At 42.1% G+C, this 17,034-nt stretch overlaps 2 protein-coding genes across 3 annotated transcripts in view; one reads left to right on the plus strand and one right to left on the minus strand.

The window, feature by feature from the left end:
* Window positions 1-7,666: 7,666 nt before the first annotated feature.
* LOC113027322 (zinc finger BED domain-containing protein 1-like) lies at window positions 7,667-10,286 on the plus strand. Its single transcript, XM_026176940.1, has 3 exons — window positions 7,667-9,017; window positions 9,194-9,446; window positions 9,618-10,286. Exons 1-3 carry the CDS (start codon window positions 7,900-7,902, stop codon window positions 10,032-10,034), a joined length of 1,788 nt encoding a protein of 595 aa, XP_026032725.1. The 5' UTR covers window positions 7,667-7,899; the 3' UTR covers window positions 10,035-10,286.
* Window positions 10,287-10,616: 330 nt separating this feature from the next.
* Window positions 10,617-17,034, minus strand: part of sfswap (splicing factor SWAP) — a 51,266-nt gene continuing 44,848 nt past the window's right edge. For both annotated transcript variants that reach the window (XM_026174044.1, XM_026174045.1), the window contains exon 19: window positions 10,617-11,302. In XM_026174044.1, the coding sequence (XP_026029829.1) occupies window positions 11,237-11,302 (66 nt within the window). In that variant the 3' untranslated portion in view covers window positions 10,617-11,236. The remainder of the gene's footprint in view (window positions 11,303-17,034) is intronic.

A 17,034-nucleotide genomic window follows, 5' to 3' on the forward strand; every position in this document is an offset into this window, starting at 1 on the left:
TCGCATGACAGCCACGGGAAGCCGACGGGTAAAGAGATCGGTTGTTATCGGATTACGTCGTTGAAGAGAAATTGTTCAAGCCATGTTTCCGAAGTAACAAAGACGCGACGGATGGCCTGGATTGCAGCCATTCAAAGACCAAATATAACGTCCCAGAACACTCCAGCTCACAGGTTAGTCTGCTCCAAGCATTTACACGAAGGTCAGTCTGCTGTTGTAGTTAATGCGTCATTTTCATAACATAATTAGTGATATAGGTTACAAGCAAGAACAGAAATTGTCGCGCTATGCTCCTTTATTTATTGTGCATAAATAGTGAATTGTCCTGACACAATATTGCGTTTCGCTTCTGTTATTATGGTACATTGACAAAAACATATACTTTTATTCACAGGATAAAACAGGTTTTTTGTATCACTAATTGCCCAGTACGATTACAGCATACAATATTGTTGTCACTGCTACATTTCTGTGATGCTACCAGAAATTATTTCCACTACTAATTAATTACCGTTGAGCTCAAAGGTCCTATTAATAAACGGTTAACGATTGTGTATTTATGACGACAATTTGTGAGACTGGTAAACTTATGATACGTACGATGGTCTTTCGTTCTACACGGTGCATTTCAAGGTCCTGTACCCATCCGTCGGTAAACTGTACCCGGACTTGTTGCAGTGACCTGAAGTTACTAAACTTCACGAGTGTATGCACTCACTCCAAGAACCGTATGATTATAAATATGCATATAAATATGCTACGATGAGATAGCTGACTTCATCCAACTAGCAAATGTTTTCCAGGCTACGTTGGTGATGCAGTTCTTTTTAATGTGTATGATATTTTTGTCATGCGATTTTAAAGCTGGTCCTACAACCGCATCCAAGAATAACATGCAGCTTATCTCAGAACTGTAGGTGAAAATTATTCTTGGAGCTAGGTTTAATTGAGCTGCATTTTAAAGAGGTGCAATTTCACAATTTGTGTATATTTTCTAAGTTCACTATTTTGTCATGTGTTGAGAAAAACACAGATTTTAAAATTACATGGTCTAATATTTACATTTAGCATAACTGCAACATTATTTTTTCGTTTTGTTTTTTTTAAAGACTCGAAAGGACTTGAAATTCAAAGTTTCAGACTTGTGACTTGACTCGGACTTTTACACCAGTGACTTGAGACTCGACTCTGACTTGCCTGACATTACTTGAGACTTGACTTGAGACTTGAGGATAAAGACTTGAGACTTACTTGAGACTTGCAAAACAATGACTTGGTCCCACCTCTGCAATACACAGCAAGCTAAAATATGCTGAGTTTTTGGGTAATGGCTCTGTGTAATCACCTTATTGTTGCAAAACCACTATTTTATCCCTGTCGAACTGTGTTAGCTTTGACATTTTTCAAAGATTTTACTAAAGAAATGGTGGCAGATTATGTGTTTTTGTGACAGGCTGCTGTAACAAAAGATATTGGTTTGTAAAAATACAATTTAAAATTGGTTCTTTGTTCCCTGTTATATGTAGACAGAGCACTCATTCGTCCCTTGAGGTTACATTTGACTCGTGGGGAAATTATTACATTGCTACATATACACTGAACAAAAATATAAACGCAACACTTTTGTTTTTGCTCCCATTCCTCATGGGATGGACGTAGAGACCTAAAATTCATTCCAGATACACAATATAACCATCCCTCCCAAACAGTGGTCACAAATCAGTCCAAATGTGTGGTAGTGGGCACATCTGCTATATTGAGATAATCCATCCCACCTCACAGGTGTGCCACATCAGGATGCTGATCTGACATCATGAGTAGTGCACAGGTGTACCTCAGACTGCCCACAACAAAAGGCCACCCTGGAATGTGCAGTTTTGTCTCACAGCAAAATGCCACAGATGCCACAAGCAATGAGGGAGCGTGCAATTGGCATGCTGACAGCAGGAATGTCAACCAGATCTGTCACCCGTGCATTGAATGTTCATTTCTCAACCATAAGCCGTCTCCACAGGCGTTTCAGAGAATATGGCAGCACATCCAACCGGCCTCACAACCGCAGACCTCGTGTAACCACACCAGCCCAGGACCTCCACATCCAGCAGGTTCACCTCCAAGATCGTCTGAGACCAGCCACCCAGACAGCTGCTGGAACAATTGGTTTGCACAACCAAACAATTTCTGCACAAACTGTCAGAAACCGTCTCAGGGACGCTCAACTGCATGCCCGTCGTCCTCATCGGGGTCTTGACCTGACTCCAGCTCGTCGCCGTAACAGACTTGTGTGGGCAAATGCTCACATTCGATGGCGTCTGGCACGTTGGAGAGGTGTGCGCTTCACGGATGAATCATGGTTCACATTGTTCAGGGCAGATGGCAGCTGAGAATGTCCCAGTTCTTGCATGGCCAGCATACTCACCGGACATGTCACCCATTGAGCATGTTCGGGATGTGCTTGACCGGCGTATACGACAGCGTGTACCAGTTCCCACGAATATCCAACAACCTCGCACAGCCATTGAAGTGGAGTGGACCAACATTCCACAGGCCACAATTGACAATCTGATAGACTCCATGCGACGATGTGTTGCACTGCATGAGGCAAATGGTGGTCACACCAGATACTGACCGGTTCTGGGTCCCCAGACCCCCAATAGTGCAAAAAACTGCACATTCCAGGGTGGCCTTTTGTTGTGGGCAGTCTGAGGTACACCTGTGCACTACTCATGATGTCAGATCAGCATCCTGATGTGGCACACCTGTGAGGTGGGATGGATTATCTCAATATAGCAGATGTGCCCACTACCACACATTTGGACTGATTTGTGACCACTGTTTGGGAGGGATGGTTATATTGTGTATCTGGAATGAATTTTAGGTCTCTACGTCCATCCCATGGGGAATGGGAGCAAAAACAAAAGTGTTGCGTTTATATTTTTGTTCAGTGTATGATACACGTGCACAGGAGGTTGTGTTGCTCCAACATACAGACAGAATCTATTCACAGACACACACAAATACCACGTCTAATCCACGTTTGTGGCGATTAGAAGTGTCTTCCCATTCACAGAGAATCCAGTTTCAAATTTTATTGATCACTTTTGATCACTACATAGTACGACTCCATTTTATATCTCGACACTCAGACTTTGATCAACCACCTTATTTTGAACTCAGACCCCTCAGATCAGAGAATCAGTTACCATCAGAGGTTCCAGAGTGCAGAGTGCTTAAATCAAAGGGGGAGTTATACTTGTGCTGAGGGTTTGCTGTGGGATAAGCTCCAGTTTGATTTTTTCCCCTCCCTCTATATATATTAATTTACTTCTATAGAAATAGACTGGCTTTGTTTTTTAATAATACATGTCATGTCACTATGGATCTTTTGTCTTTTTTCCCTTTGTTAATTCTGTGAAACACATTTTAAGTGTTTTTGAAACAAATACCAAGGGCATTATCCCAGCTGGTGAAGAGGGAAAGCATCCTAAGAATAAATTATGACACTTCTACTTAGTTTGCAATCTGCAAAAGTTGATTCTGTTCATCTGGACGTAGCGTTTTGTGGGAGGAACGTTTCGTCACTCATCCAAGTGACTTCTTCAGTCTCAGCTGACTGTTTCTCCAATCTTATAAACAGTACATTTGCAGAATGACTGAAACCAGGGGCCCGTTCTTCGTACCTCGCTAAGTAGGTTAGCCGGATTAGATTGTTGACGATTTCGCGTGATCCTGGATCAGTCGGTTCCCCGAAGCTCATCCGGGACTTGCTGTCATAGCAACAGAGCCGTAAGCGTAAACCTGCTCCCGAGCAGGTTTACTTTATGTAAACAGGATTAGATCGCGGCCACGCAGGTATGTCCGCTTCATTTATACGAAAGCAACAGCGATATTCCACCACTGTTTCACCATAAATAAATATTATCAATGTAACTAAAGACAATGCAGCACCTGATCCATTTATTGATTTCACACAGATACATACAGGTCATTTCCTAAAAAAGGGAAATGTACTATTAACATTCTATTACATGTATGTGATTATTACAGATGTAATTCATATTTCAGAGTAGTAATTGTAAATTACTTCGTGTAATCAAGATGAGAGACCACGGCTATAAAAGCGAAGGTGGATTTGGGAAGTCTGTCGCAGCCATGTCCTGTCCGTATACGCGAGCAGCCCATTGCGGAAGGTGCAAGATTGATAAGGAGAGTCCTCAGAATTCAGCGTATATTGTGGGATAGACAGGATCCTTTAGCTCAGCGCGACAGTGTGCTCATAGAGAGATATCGATTTTCCCGTGAGGGTATTATTTACTTAACCAACTTGTTGACGAGGGGGTGCAGGACCACCACCTGTCTTTTTTTCCTCTGCCCTTTTCTTGGTTGCTGTTATGAACAAACTAACAGAGTATTACAGGCCAGTATTACCTTGCCAAGAGACGCAAAGCAATCTAAGAGATAAATATTACCATTCTGTAGAATACTCCTGTATTCCACTTTTACTTGTTCCCATGTTCTTGTGGGTCCTGTTGTGGCTCTAATGTGAAAGGGGATATAATATAACGTATTATAATATAATATAATGCCATATGATATTGGACAATATAGTGTCATATGATAGATCTACCCTACCGCCTACTGGTGTTGGCCAGAGGGGCCGATGGCGCGATATGGCAGCCTGGCTACAACCGTAGCTGCCTCCACCAGTGTGTGAATGTGGGAGTGAATGAATAGTGGTATCGTAAAGCGCTTTGGGTGCCTTGGAAAGCGCTATATAAATCCAATCCATTATTATTATTATTATTAAATTACCTACGAGTTTGATTTGTCAGCAACTTTCTGCCAGCCCTCTCTCCTTGCTTTTGCAGCCTTTGCAGTGTTCTCTTGCGTTTTAATTAAACTCTTGCTCTGCTGCCGGAAAATACCGAGCACGCCCCTTCGACATTTTCGCCGACCAATCAGTGGGTTGCCGATCAATGTTTCTACTATCGATGCGTAGCCCCTTTTACGACGCCCAGTGATGTCACATTCCTGCGTCCAGCTGTAGTAATCGTCAACAGCAAGTGTGTTCGGGGAACCGGATTAGCGAGCTCACGGTTAGCGCGATGATTTGATCTTGGATGTGTCATTTGATCTTGGATGTAGTAAGCGACGTACGAAGAACGGGCCCCAGCCCACTGAAGGAACAATGGGCTGGGAGGTCAGTTCCTTAATCTTAATTATGCAAATTGTCATGACCATTGATCAACAACCACTGATCAAAGACCACTGATCAATGGCCATGAGTACCATTCAGAGAGAGTTGGGGAACGGCTGCAATCACAGCATTGTAAGATGGTGATGTACCCTTAGGCCCCCTCGTCGATTCAGAGATGGTTTTTCCCTTTTCACGTAAATGGCTTCCTTGACTTCCCGCTCAAACCAGCGTTCCTCCCTGTCCAGGATGTGTTCAGGATCCTCATCCTTGAAAGAGTGTCCACTGGCCTGTAGGTGTAAATAGATTGCAGAGTCCTGGGGCCCGTTCTTCGTACCTCGCTAAGTAGGTTAGCCGGATTAGATTGTTGACGATTTCGCGTGATCCTGGATCAGTCGGTTCCCCGAAGCTCATCCGGGACTTGCTGTCATAGCAACAGAGCCGTAAGCGTAAACCTGCTCGGGAGCAGGTTCACTTTATGTAAACAGGATTAGATCGCGGCCACGCAGGTATGTCCGCTTCATTTATACGAAAGCAACAGCGATATTCCACCACTGTTTCACCATAAATAAATATTATCAATGTAACTAAAGACAATGCAGCACCTGATCCATTTATTGATTTCACACAGATACATACAGGTCATTTCCTAAAAAAGGGAAATGTACTATTAACATTCTATTACATGTATGTGATTATTACAGATGTAATTCATATTTCAGAGTAGTAATTGTAAATTACGTCGTGTAATCAAGATGAGAGACCACGGCTATAAAAGCTAAGGTGGATTTGGGAAGTCTGTCGCAGCCATGTCCTGTCCGTATACGCGAGCAGCCCATTGCGGAAGGTGCAAGATTGATAAGGAGAGTCCTCAGAATTCAGCGTATATTGCGGGATAGACAGGATCCTTTAGCTCAGCGCGACAGTGTGCTCATAGAGAGATATCGATTTTCCCGTGAGGGTATTATTTACTTAACCAACTTGTTGACGAGGGGGTGCAGGACCACCACCTGTCTTTTTTTCCTCTGCCCTTTTCTTGGTTGCTGTTATGAACAAACTAACAGAGTATTACAGGCCAGTATTACCTTGCCAAGAGACGCAAAGCAATCTAAGAGATAAATATTACCATTCTGTAGAATACTCCTGTATTCCACTTTTACTTGTTCCCATGTTCTTGTGGGTCCTGTTGTGGCTCTAATGTGAAAGGGGATATAATATAACATATTATAATATAATATAATGCCATATGATATTGGACAATATAGTGTCATATGATAGATCTACCCTACCGCCTACTGGTGTTGGCCAGAGGGGCCGATGGCGCGATATGGCAGCCTGGCTACAACCGTAGCTGCCTCCACCAGTGTGTGAATGTGGGAGTGAATGAATAGTGGTATCGTAAAGCGCTTTGGGTGCCTTGGAAAGCGCTATATAAATCCAATCCATTATTATTATTATTATTAAATTACCTACGAGTTTGATTTGTCAGCAACTTTCTGCCAGCCCTCTCTCCTTGCTTTTGCAGCCTTTGCAGTGTTCTCTTGCGTTTTAATTAAACTCTGAAACTCCTGAAATCCCTCACTCAAGAGTTCTTGCTCTGCTGCCGGAAAATACCGAGCACGCCCCTTCGACATTTTCGCCGACCAATCAGCGGGTTGCCGATCAATGTTTCTACTATCGATGCGTAGCCCCTTTTACGACGCCCAGTGATGTCACATTCCTGCGTCCAGCTGTAGTAATCGTCAACAGCAAGTGTGTTCAGGGAACCGGATTAGCGAGCTCACGGTTAGCGCGATGATTTGATCTTGGATGTGTCATTTGATCTTGGATGTAGTAAGCGACGTACGAAGAACGGGCCCCTGGCCTGACGAGGTAGCCCTTCTGTGTTGTGCCATCCGCTTAGCCAGAGGTTGTTTGATTTCCCCGATGTATAAATCCTGGCAACCCTCCTGGCACTTAACAGCGTACACTATATTACTCTGTTTGTGTCGGGGGACCCGATTCTTGGGGTGGACCAATTTTTGGCACAGTGTGTTTTGGGGTTTAAAAGCCACAGAGACACGGTGTTTAGAAAAAATGCGTCTCAACTGCTCGGATACTCCGGACACATACAGGATCACTACAGGTTTTTGCTGGGGCAGCGGTTGTCCTTCTCTCTTGGATTGGCTGGAGCTTCCTTTAGATACTGGGATAACCACATTTACTCAGGGCCTTCTTGATGTGCTGTTCTTCTGCCTCCCTGGCTGCTGTGTCAGTGGGGATGGTATTCGCTCTGTGTTGAGTGACGAAACGTTTCTCCCACAAAACGCTACGTCCAGATGAACAGAATCAACTTTTGGAGATTTACTTTCCTGGATGATTGAGAATGCATCATTAGTTTCTAATCATTTTATATTTGAATATTCATGTTCCAATTATATAATCTTTTTTTTTTTAGCCACAAGTACAATTTTTCCAATATCTAATGTAGGGGTGTCAAATTATCGCGTTAATTGCGATTAATTAATTACAATGCTATTTAGCGCGTTATGTTTTTTAATCTCGTTAATCTAATTTTTAATCTCTTGACGTCATTGATTTTGTATGAGAGTTGCTATGTTATAAAATCCGTTTTTATGTGCTGGGCTCCTTGTGCTTGACTTGTTGGGGGTGGAGTCACGTCGTGAGGTCAAGGTGAGAAGTGGTGATTAGCTTACAGTGTGGATATGGAGGCGCATCTGAGAGTTGTTGGCCCAATGAACGGGAAATTTGTATTTCATAAACGCCCCGACGGCACCATTGACAAAGGTAAAGTGGTCTGCCTAGAGTGTAAGAAGGAGTTTGCTTACCACCGAAGCAGCTCAAGTTTGGCCTATCACCTCAACGCAAAGCACCCAGCCGCGAGTGCAGCAACAGCTAGCAGTGAAGACGTTAGCAATATAGCAAGCCAGAGCAAAGCTTTTCGCCAAACAAAACTAGAGAATACCCCTCGTATGAGCAAGTCTGCGACCGACAGGCTGACTAATGTTATTGCCAAGTGGATAGCGATGAACTGTAGGCCGATAAATATAGTAGAGGACGAAGGATTGACAGAGGTGTTGCAAATTGCGTCCAATGACCCGTCATACAAGCCGCCGTGCAGGACTACAGTAACGACCAAAATCAGCAAAATGTACGACGGCGAAAAGAAAAACAAACTTGAGATTTTGGCGGAGGATTCTCCCAACTGTGTTGCTATAACCGGAGATCACTGGACCTCAGCTGGCAACCACAGCTATTTTGGGGTGACTGGACACTTTATTGATAGTGAGTGGAACCTCAACTCATTTGCACTGACCGTCATGAGAACAGAAACCAGGCACTTTGCTGATAAATGCGCCGAACAGTTCCTCAAGGTAGCAAATGACTGGGGTATTGAAAACAAGATATCCACCATTGGCACAGACAGCGCAGCAAACATGCTGGCTGCTATGAGAGCACTTCCATATGAGCACATCGCCTGCAATGCTCACATTCTCCAGAGGACCATCACGGTATGTCTCGATAGCAGTGGTTTTGTCGGTGTACTGGCAAAGTGCCGCAAGATTGTTGGTCATTTTAAACAAAGCCCTGCGAGTACCACAGAACTTAACCCACAACAAGTAGCACTCGGAAAGAAGAGCGATCAACTTATACAGGATGTACCCACCAGGTGGAACTCGACTCTCGCAATGGTCTCACGCCTCCTATGTAACCGAGAGGCTGTCCAGGCTACGTTGGACCAACACAACCACAGGTTGGTCTTGCCAACCGAAGCTGAGTGGGCGAAACTGCAGAGGCTGGAGCTCCTGCTTGAACCATGCAAGTAAGTTCAAATAAACACCTTCCCATTTTAATTATATAAACTACTGTTACATGTGTAAAATCAAAATTAATGAACATAACAAGGAACTTTTAAGGACAATTAAATTGGAAACCAGTTACACTTTGATTTAAATGAATCCAGCTAGGTTTATTTAGCAAACCTCTCCACCTCTGCAGGTATGTGACAGAGCTGCTGGGTGGTGAGGCCTACGTCTCTTGCTCTGTAGTGCTGCCTGCTTTTCGCCATCTGTACCGTGTCATGGACATTACTGATGATGATCCTGCCTACGTGGTGAAGTTCAAGAATGCCTTCCAGAAGGATCTGGCAGCACGACGAGCTAATGGCAACGAGATATGGTTCGAGGTGGCCACAGCATTGGATCCACGGTTTAAGGATTTGAAATGTCTTCCAAGAGAAAAGAGGGAACAGGTAGGACAATAAGGTTAAGCTGGACTAATGAGTCCAATTCATTATCAAATCAAACTTTTATTTATTATATGGAACACAAAGTTCTTTACAAGATTAAATAAAATAAAATAAAAAAGCACTTAGTTTTAATCACAATCATTCATTCATTCATTCATTCATTCATTCATTCAGGTGTGGACCATTCTGGAGAATATGCTCCAGGCAGCAGAGCCCAGAAGAGCAGATATTCTCCAGCCCTCCACAGAGGATGATGGACCAGCTCAGAAGAAGAGGAGGAGCGAACTCCTTCTGGGGTCTGACTCTGACTCAGAAGATGGAATTGAGTCTGGAGAGCTGCAGCGCTACAGAGCAGAACCCAGCATCAGTATTGATGACTGTCCCCTGCAGTGGTGGTATGCTCACTCAGGAGTCTATGAAAAGCTGTCAGTCCTAGCACAAAAGTACCTGGCCTCCCCAGCTACCTCTGTACCCTGTGAGAGACTCTTTAGCCTTGCAGGCCACATAGTGCAAAAGAAAAGGGCAGCCTTGCTTCCAGAAAATGTTACCAGGCTGGTGTGTCTTAGCGACTGGCTGAGGAAGAAGAAATGAGACACATGTGGTCAGCATAGCTGCTGTGTCATTTGTAGCCTACTAGAATAGATTGCTTGATGTTCAGCACTTTTTTTTGTGATGGAAGAATACTTTGATGTGCTAACTTGCAGCACTGCAATGTCAGTTTTATTTTTCATTATCTGAAGCAGAGGAATTTCAGTGCTGTATTGCTCAGAAAAGAGCAACTCTGATGTGCTAACTTGCAGCACTTAATTTATTTGATTTTATTTGTATTTATTTTTCCACTTATTTTACAAACGAATACAACAGTATGTAAATGGTTGCATCTGTTTAACGTTTGTTAAACAATAAATGAGTTTATAAAGTCACTTTCTTTGTTATATCAGTCTTTTGGTCTGCCACAATAAGTTGAGGGCTTTCCTCAGCTATTTTTAGGTGAGATTAAAAAAGAGATTAATTAGATCAATTAATTAAAAATCATAATTAATTAATCTCTATTTTTTTTTAATCTCTTGACAGCACTAATCTAATGCACTATAACAACCTGCATTGTATCCATTTTCTTCTCCTGACGGTTTATTTATTTTTTGTTAAAATAAAACAACTGAAGGCCACACGTAAATCATAAAAGAACTTTTATTTCATTTTGGATTAGAAAGTTGTTCTGCATTACTCATTACAGTACAAACCAGGAACCAAAATTCAAAGGCTGCACATTGCAGCTGATGGACAGAGTAAAAACAAATTACTTCTCAGGTAGTAGAGTAGGCGCTGAAGAGAAAAAGGAAATGAGGAAAAATGATGGGAAAATTAAATTATCAAAACATAAGCCTTCATAGAAGGAGAGCTTCCAGATTTCCTGCAGCTGATGCTGCAAAGAGTGACTCGTAGGAGAAAAGCATCTCAAAACAGGAGGCAAACATTATTTCACATTTGATTCTCCGTGCACCAAAAACATAGCTGTGACTTAATCTCCTGTGTTATGAGCGGTTTTCTCACACCGGCCGTGAAACCAGGTGCTCAGGTTTCACTTCAGCGTACTTCACACTTACGACTTGGCACAAGACGTAACACAATCAAACTGAAACTGTCGATGCTCAATTCTTGATGAACTGATAAATCATGGATAAACAGAGGGCTCTGAAACAGCTGCGGGCCAGATAAATCTCCGGGAAATCGGAGAATACCACTCGCCTGCAGGCAAAAGTTGTCACATCCAGAAGAAAGCAACGTCCTTTTTAAGAATTGGGAGGCTGGAAGGTCTTGGAGGTGGCAAGCATGGCTCGCACTTTGGCCATCAGATCCTGCACAAAGAAGAAGAGAGAGAAAAACAAAACATGAGATGAGTTTTAATGTACAGCTTTCCCACTAAGACCCCCAGTACAATGTTGCAACTGGCATGGCAAGAGATATGCCATGCCTCGGTGGGTATAATAACAATACAACTAGTAGTCAGTTAGTTTGATCTAAGCAGATCTACTAAATCAAACAGAACCGATCAAAATTTAGGAGCGGAGCAAACACACTGCACTGGAAGGGGACAAAACAAAGCACTTTATTTTGAAAGAACTACAAAATGGAAAAAGTAGATCTGCCAACGCTTTTCTTTTCTTGTCACAGTGTTTTACTTCTCCTTAAAGAGGAATAGTTTCTCCTGTAATTCTTCAGCAAACTATTCCCTGCAGTACGAAAGAGCTGCTAGTAATGGTGTTCCCACTGAGAATCAACCATGCGGCTGACAGACACACAAGTTCATCCATTTGTTTTTTTGTTGTTGCTTGTGGGATGAATGAAGGCAACACTTTCATTCATTTCATAGAAGAAATAAAAAGCGAAGGAAGGAAGAAAACAAGTATGCAGGAATGTATAAATAGTCACTGAAATGTTACACCAGCCTCAAAGTTTTGTTGCACTGCTATACATTTTAAAAGATTAACAACAGAATCCCCTTAAAGGCAATTAGAAAACACATATATGAACTCCCCGGCCAACCCACACATATCCCTGACAACTGTAAACAGGTTATTTACTTAAAACAATATAATTAATAGGAAGTTGCAACGAGAGTGCACAGCAGGGAAACAGAAACAAAGTGGAAGAAACTGCCAAACAGCAGTTTTTCATTTCCACTTTCTCCTCCTTCACTCTTCAGGTAGAAATGTAAACTTTGCACACCACGGGGGCAAGTGCTTACGCTGCAGAATAGGAAGTGTTAATTTGCATCGCGGTGCACGAGCGATTCATGCACGCATGGACAAATATCCACCCTCGAGCTCTCCTGACAGATGAGACGAATTAACAGCTGTAATCACAAGAGGGGGGAAAGCTGTCATATCAAATCGCTCTAAAGGCCGTTTCTCTCAAAACCCTGATGTTCTCGGATATACACAGATAACGGACACGCACAACGACAACGCTCAGAATTATCATCAAGTGGCTGGACGTGTGCTCTAAATACAGCCACAAGTGTCCCGTCTAACTAATGTGCAGCTAAATTCTGGAGGTCTTTGCGTGCTGCACTTCAGTCGTCATGTATGAGACCATGTTGCATGACTTCTGGGACCAAAAAAAAAAAAAGTTTGCTCATGAGTAAACAATCAATACATTCATCCATTTTCTTAACCACTTATCCAGTTCAGGGTCGCAGAGGGGCTGGAGCCTATCCCAGACACAGTCGATACAGTATTAACCTAAACAGTCCCTGCACTGCCCCACGTTCTGTAAAGAAAAAAAAAATTACAAAGATAAAATCTGAGAACATCCAAAAACCAGCAGGCTGCTCAGCATCAGTGAGACACAGCACTCTGCTCGCGTCACTGTAAGTCAGCAGTGGCATGTTTAAATCTGGAATCTAAATCTAAAGCTAAATTTAACCAGCAGGAGTCGTCTAATTGGAACGCTTTCCTATTACTAAATTAATTAAAGACAGACACCTGAGTTTGATGTTGAAACTTTTCATAAAGTTCACATTCGACTTTTTGTTTGATGCTGGAGTTTTAGTTGAGTGTGACAGTTAAATTGCCAGCTGTACTTATACCTCTGTAATAATGAACAGGGATACCTGTAAGAAAAGCATGTTTTTTTTCTCCACACTTGTGCATAATTTAAGTCCTTATCATTTTATTATATTTGTCTCATCTACACTGGAGTAAAGACCAACGGGCAGCTGCTACTCCACAACCCCACCACATATACACTTTACACCAACATAGACGACATTTAACGACCTCCCCGCACCCATAATGACGGTTTTGACACCTCAGTATACATCAATAAAGATACAGTTTGATAACCACTAGAACAGTTTTGGGTTTTTACACGGGTACCAGCAGAGGAAGAGACCACCCTGACTAACTTCTGACGCACACCCACTCATTTTGTTCTATAAGAAGGCCTGAAGACACACACTGGTCGCTTTACACAACGCAACTACAAAGCTACTTTCTAATTGTGTGTCTGTGCTTTTAAATGCCGTCTGGCTTTAAGCTGAGAAGTACAGCACAGTATTTCCTTATTTGACTGCAAAATTACACCAAAAATGTAAAAAACTTTTCCACAGGAAGCTTTAGTATTAAATGTGAACATTTGTGATATCGTAACATTTGTATGTTGGTAATAGTGGGGAAATTGAAGGAATAGATCGTGCGAGGTGCACACCTTCATCTGCTAAAGAACACGGCCTCTATTTAGACGGTTTTGCTGTTGTGTGTGGGGTGGAAATCAGATTGTGGCTGCGATTATTATTGACCGGCTTCTTTAGAAAACAATGTGAGACTGTTTGGAAGCAAACAGATATCACGCCTGCCTTTCTGTTGTATGTCTGATAAAGCTGTGCCAGAATCCTGTCATGAAATTAAACAAAAGGAAATGTCACACATTACAAGGACAGCTTTATTTTTTCACTGAATTGGGATGTTGGGTTTTTTTCCTCATTAGGACAAACTATTTTCCTTGTATGCTGTCAGTTAACCACATTTACCTGTTTAGGATTGAAACCTAATTTTACAAACACTAGGCCTGAAAAAACTAACATGGAAGCACTATTTATAACTCTCACTGGGCCCTTAAGACAGTTTTAAAACTATAACCAGTGGGTCAAGTTAGGAAGTGAGATTACAGAAATAAGGGTGTCACATGTTTGCTTTTAACGGCAACAACCGTTAAACAAACAAAAAAAACTGTTAGGAAAATCTTGAGGGAGCAATGTAGCAGCCACATGTATTGATATCTAGCCTTTCTGTCATTAGATCCCCCCCCCCCCAAGAAACTATGCAGTGTTTGAGATACCCACACTCCTAATTTAAAACACTCCCGGTCCCAGTGCAGTTCACTGTAAAGGTGAACAAAGTATCTTTCAAATGTACAGCAACAGGGAAGACGGGAAAGAAGAAAGAGGAATACAGACAAACACGAGAGAAATAAGAGCTGGAATGAAGCAAATAGCAACTAGGCACCCGGAGGGAAGCAGAGCCCATTAGGCAGATGAGGATGTGCTGAATTATTCAAGATGTGTTTGTAAAACATCACAGATGGGGTATAAGTAGTTAGCAGTTTTGAATCAGAGCATGTTGCAGCAGCATGTTTCCACCAGCTAGCTTGTGTTGCTATGTTGAGATGAAGGTGGGAGAAGCGACTACGAGATAATGAAAAAGAAACTGAAATAGGACTTTTTTTTTTTTGTTGTTGCTGATGACAGAAGAATCAAGAGATGTTCATTGTGGAACACACACACACGGCCAGGTGAGCGAGTTAGTTTCACTTCAGTTGAAGTTATTCCAGTGTTCATAGAAGAGTTAGTGTGAACGCAGAGGCAACAGTATCGACCTGCATTACATCAACTCCCAGAAGCTCTAGAAATCCAGCACACTGCAGCCTCACTGTAAGATGCTGTCTAGTATGTACAGTATTCAATACATGTGAGAGCACCGCTGTGTTTATTAAATGACTTAAAACTGTATCGCCGCTTAATTAATGCATTAGTCACAACCGGAAAAAGAGTATCTCGCCTTTTAAATGGCGTGGATATCGTGATGTGAACCGCTGACTTGTGAAGATCGCCTTGAATCCTTAAGATAAACATTTTCACCATCGCTGTCTTAGTATTTTAAAATTGGATGTGAAACTGCATGCCCATTCACTCCTGACTCTGCTCTAGGCTCATCTTTTTATATCGTGTCCAGTTTTACACCTACAGTGAGGTGAAAAAAAGCTTTTAGTCACGCTAAAAATGTTTCAGATCCTCAAACAAATTATAATATTTGGCAAAGATAATCTGAGTAAATACAAAATGTAGCTTTAAATGAGGACTTTATTTATTAAAGGGAAAAAAGTAATCCGAACCTACCTGGCCATGTGTAAAAAAGTAATTATCCTCTTGTGAAAGTATGAATTAAATGATTACTCACATTTATGCAAAGTTGAGTTCAATTTCCCTCACCACACCCAGGACTGATTAATGTCAGACTTACTGAATAATGAAATCACTTAAACAGCACCTTTCTGACAAAGTAAAGCCTAAAAGATCCTAAAAGCAACTCATCATGCCATGATCTAAAGGAGCAGCTGGAACTGACATCTATCAGTCTGGAAAAGGTTACAAAGACATTTCTAAGGCTTTAGGACTCCAGCGAACCACAGAGAGAGCCATTATCAACAAATGGAGAAAACCTGGAACAGTGGTGAACCTTCCCAGGAGTGGCCGGCCTACTAAAATTCATTTCCCATCGAGGACTCATCCAGGAGGTCACAAAAGAGCCCAGAACAAAATCTAAAGAGTCACAGGCCTCGCTTGTCTCAGTTAAGGTCAGAGTTCACGATTCATAACAAGAAAGAGCCTGGGTAAAAATGGCATCCATGGGAGAGTTTCACAGCGAAAAACACTCTGCTGACCAAAACATACAGAAAGGACACAACACGCACGCACGCACACGCACACACACACACACACACACACACACAGAGGGGCTTTGGAGAGTCTGGACCAACTGACATGCTTGGCATGACCTTAACAAGAGGAGCTATTAAAGTGTGACTTATATGCAAAAGAGAAAAAGCACTGAATGGGCTGCATCTGTCTAAAATCATCACTGATCTAACAGTTCTTCAGGGAGACTAATGATACATTAGAAAAACAAATATTAAACACAGTTGAAGCAATAATCAGGAGGTAGAGAACAAGCCATGGTCCCACTCAGAATCAGAGTGGCTGTTCGCTGCCAAACACACTGAACTACTTGCACATCTTTGAAAACAGACGGACAAGTGCTTTACCCTGGGCACAGGGGTTATCGCTGGAAATTACAGCTTCTGTGTTGGCTCAGGCAGTGTGAAGAAAATAGCATAACATCAGCTTCTATGGACAGTGCCCCCCCCCCTAAATACCATTTGCTCTTCAACATAAAGGTGCAAGATTACACTTTGCTAAAGTACCAGAAAAGAAGCCTGACTGACACTGGGAGCACCTCCTTCAGTCAAATGGGAATATTTTTGATATTTTCCTCAGATGAAATTAGGGCTGCCACAAACGATTATTTTGATAGTCGACTAGTCACCGATTAGTCAACTAATCAGATCATGCATCCATTGGACGTACAGCGTTCAGCTTATTGCACCAGCATGAATCTGCTCTTATATAACTATCATTAGCTTACAGCTTTAAGCTTTTAAGGTGCTAACTAAAAATAAAGACAAGATGGTAGTTTATTAAATTTTAATGAAATTTGCAGATTGTTTCGGTGAAGTTTAATAAACTCCTTGCTATCTAAAATATAACAGGACACCGGAGTAAACTCTCTACCATCTCACACTTCTGATAATCAGCTGTCTGCTTGACGTTTATTCAGCTGTCTAAAAACTATAACTTTAATCTCAGACAAACCGATTTACTCAGGAACAAATAAAACACTAAAAAAAGCCAAACAATAACATTTTTAAGTTATCTAAGTGACTTATATATATTTAACCTGAGTAGCGAAAGACAGCGGTGGGTTTGAAAACGATCTGTCGGGAGTCCGGGGTTCTCACCGGCTCTAGTGAG

Source organism: Astatotilapia calliptera, chromosome 7 (assembly GCF_900246225.1).
Source record: "Astatotilapia calliptera chromosome 7, fAstCal1.2, whole genome shotgun sequence".
Classification (NCBI taxonomy): Eukaryota; Metazoa; Chordata; class Actinopteri; order Cichliformes; family Cichlidae; genus Astatotilapia; species Astatotilapia calliptera.

Coding starts and splice junctions, on each gene's coding strand:
- LOC113027322 (XM_026176940.1), top strand. CDS start 7,900: ATGGAGGCGCATCTGAGAGTTGTTGGCCCAATGAACGGGAAATTTGTA. Junction 9,018..9,193: donor CTCCTGCTTGAACCATGCAA/GTAAGTTCAAAT, acceptor CCACCTCTGCAG/GTATGTGACAGAGCTGCTGG. Junction 9,447..9,617: donor CAAGAGAAAAGAGGGAACAG/GTAGGACAATAA, acceptor TCATTCATTCAG/GTGTGGACCATTCTGGAGAA.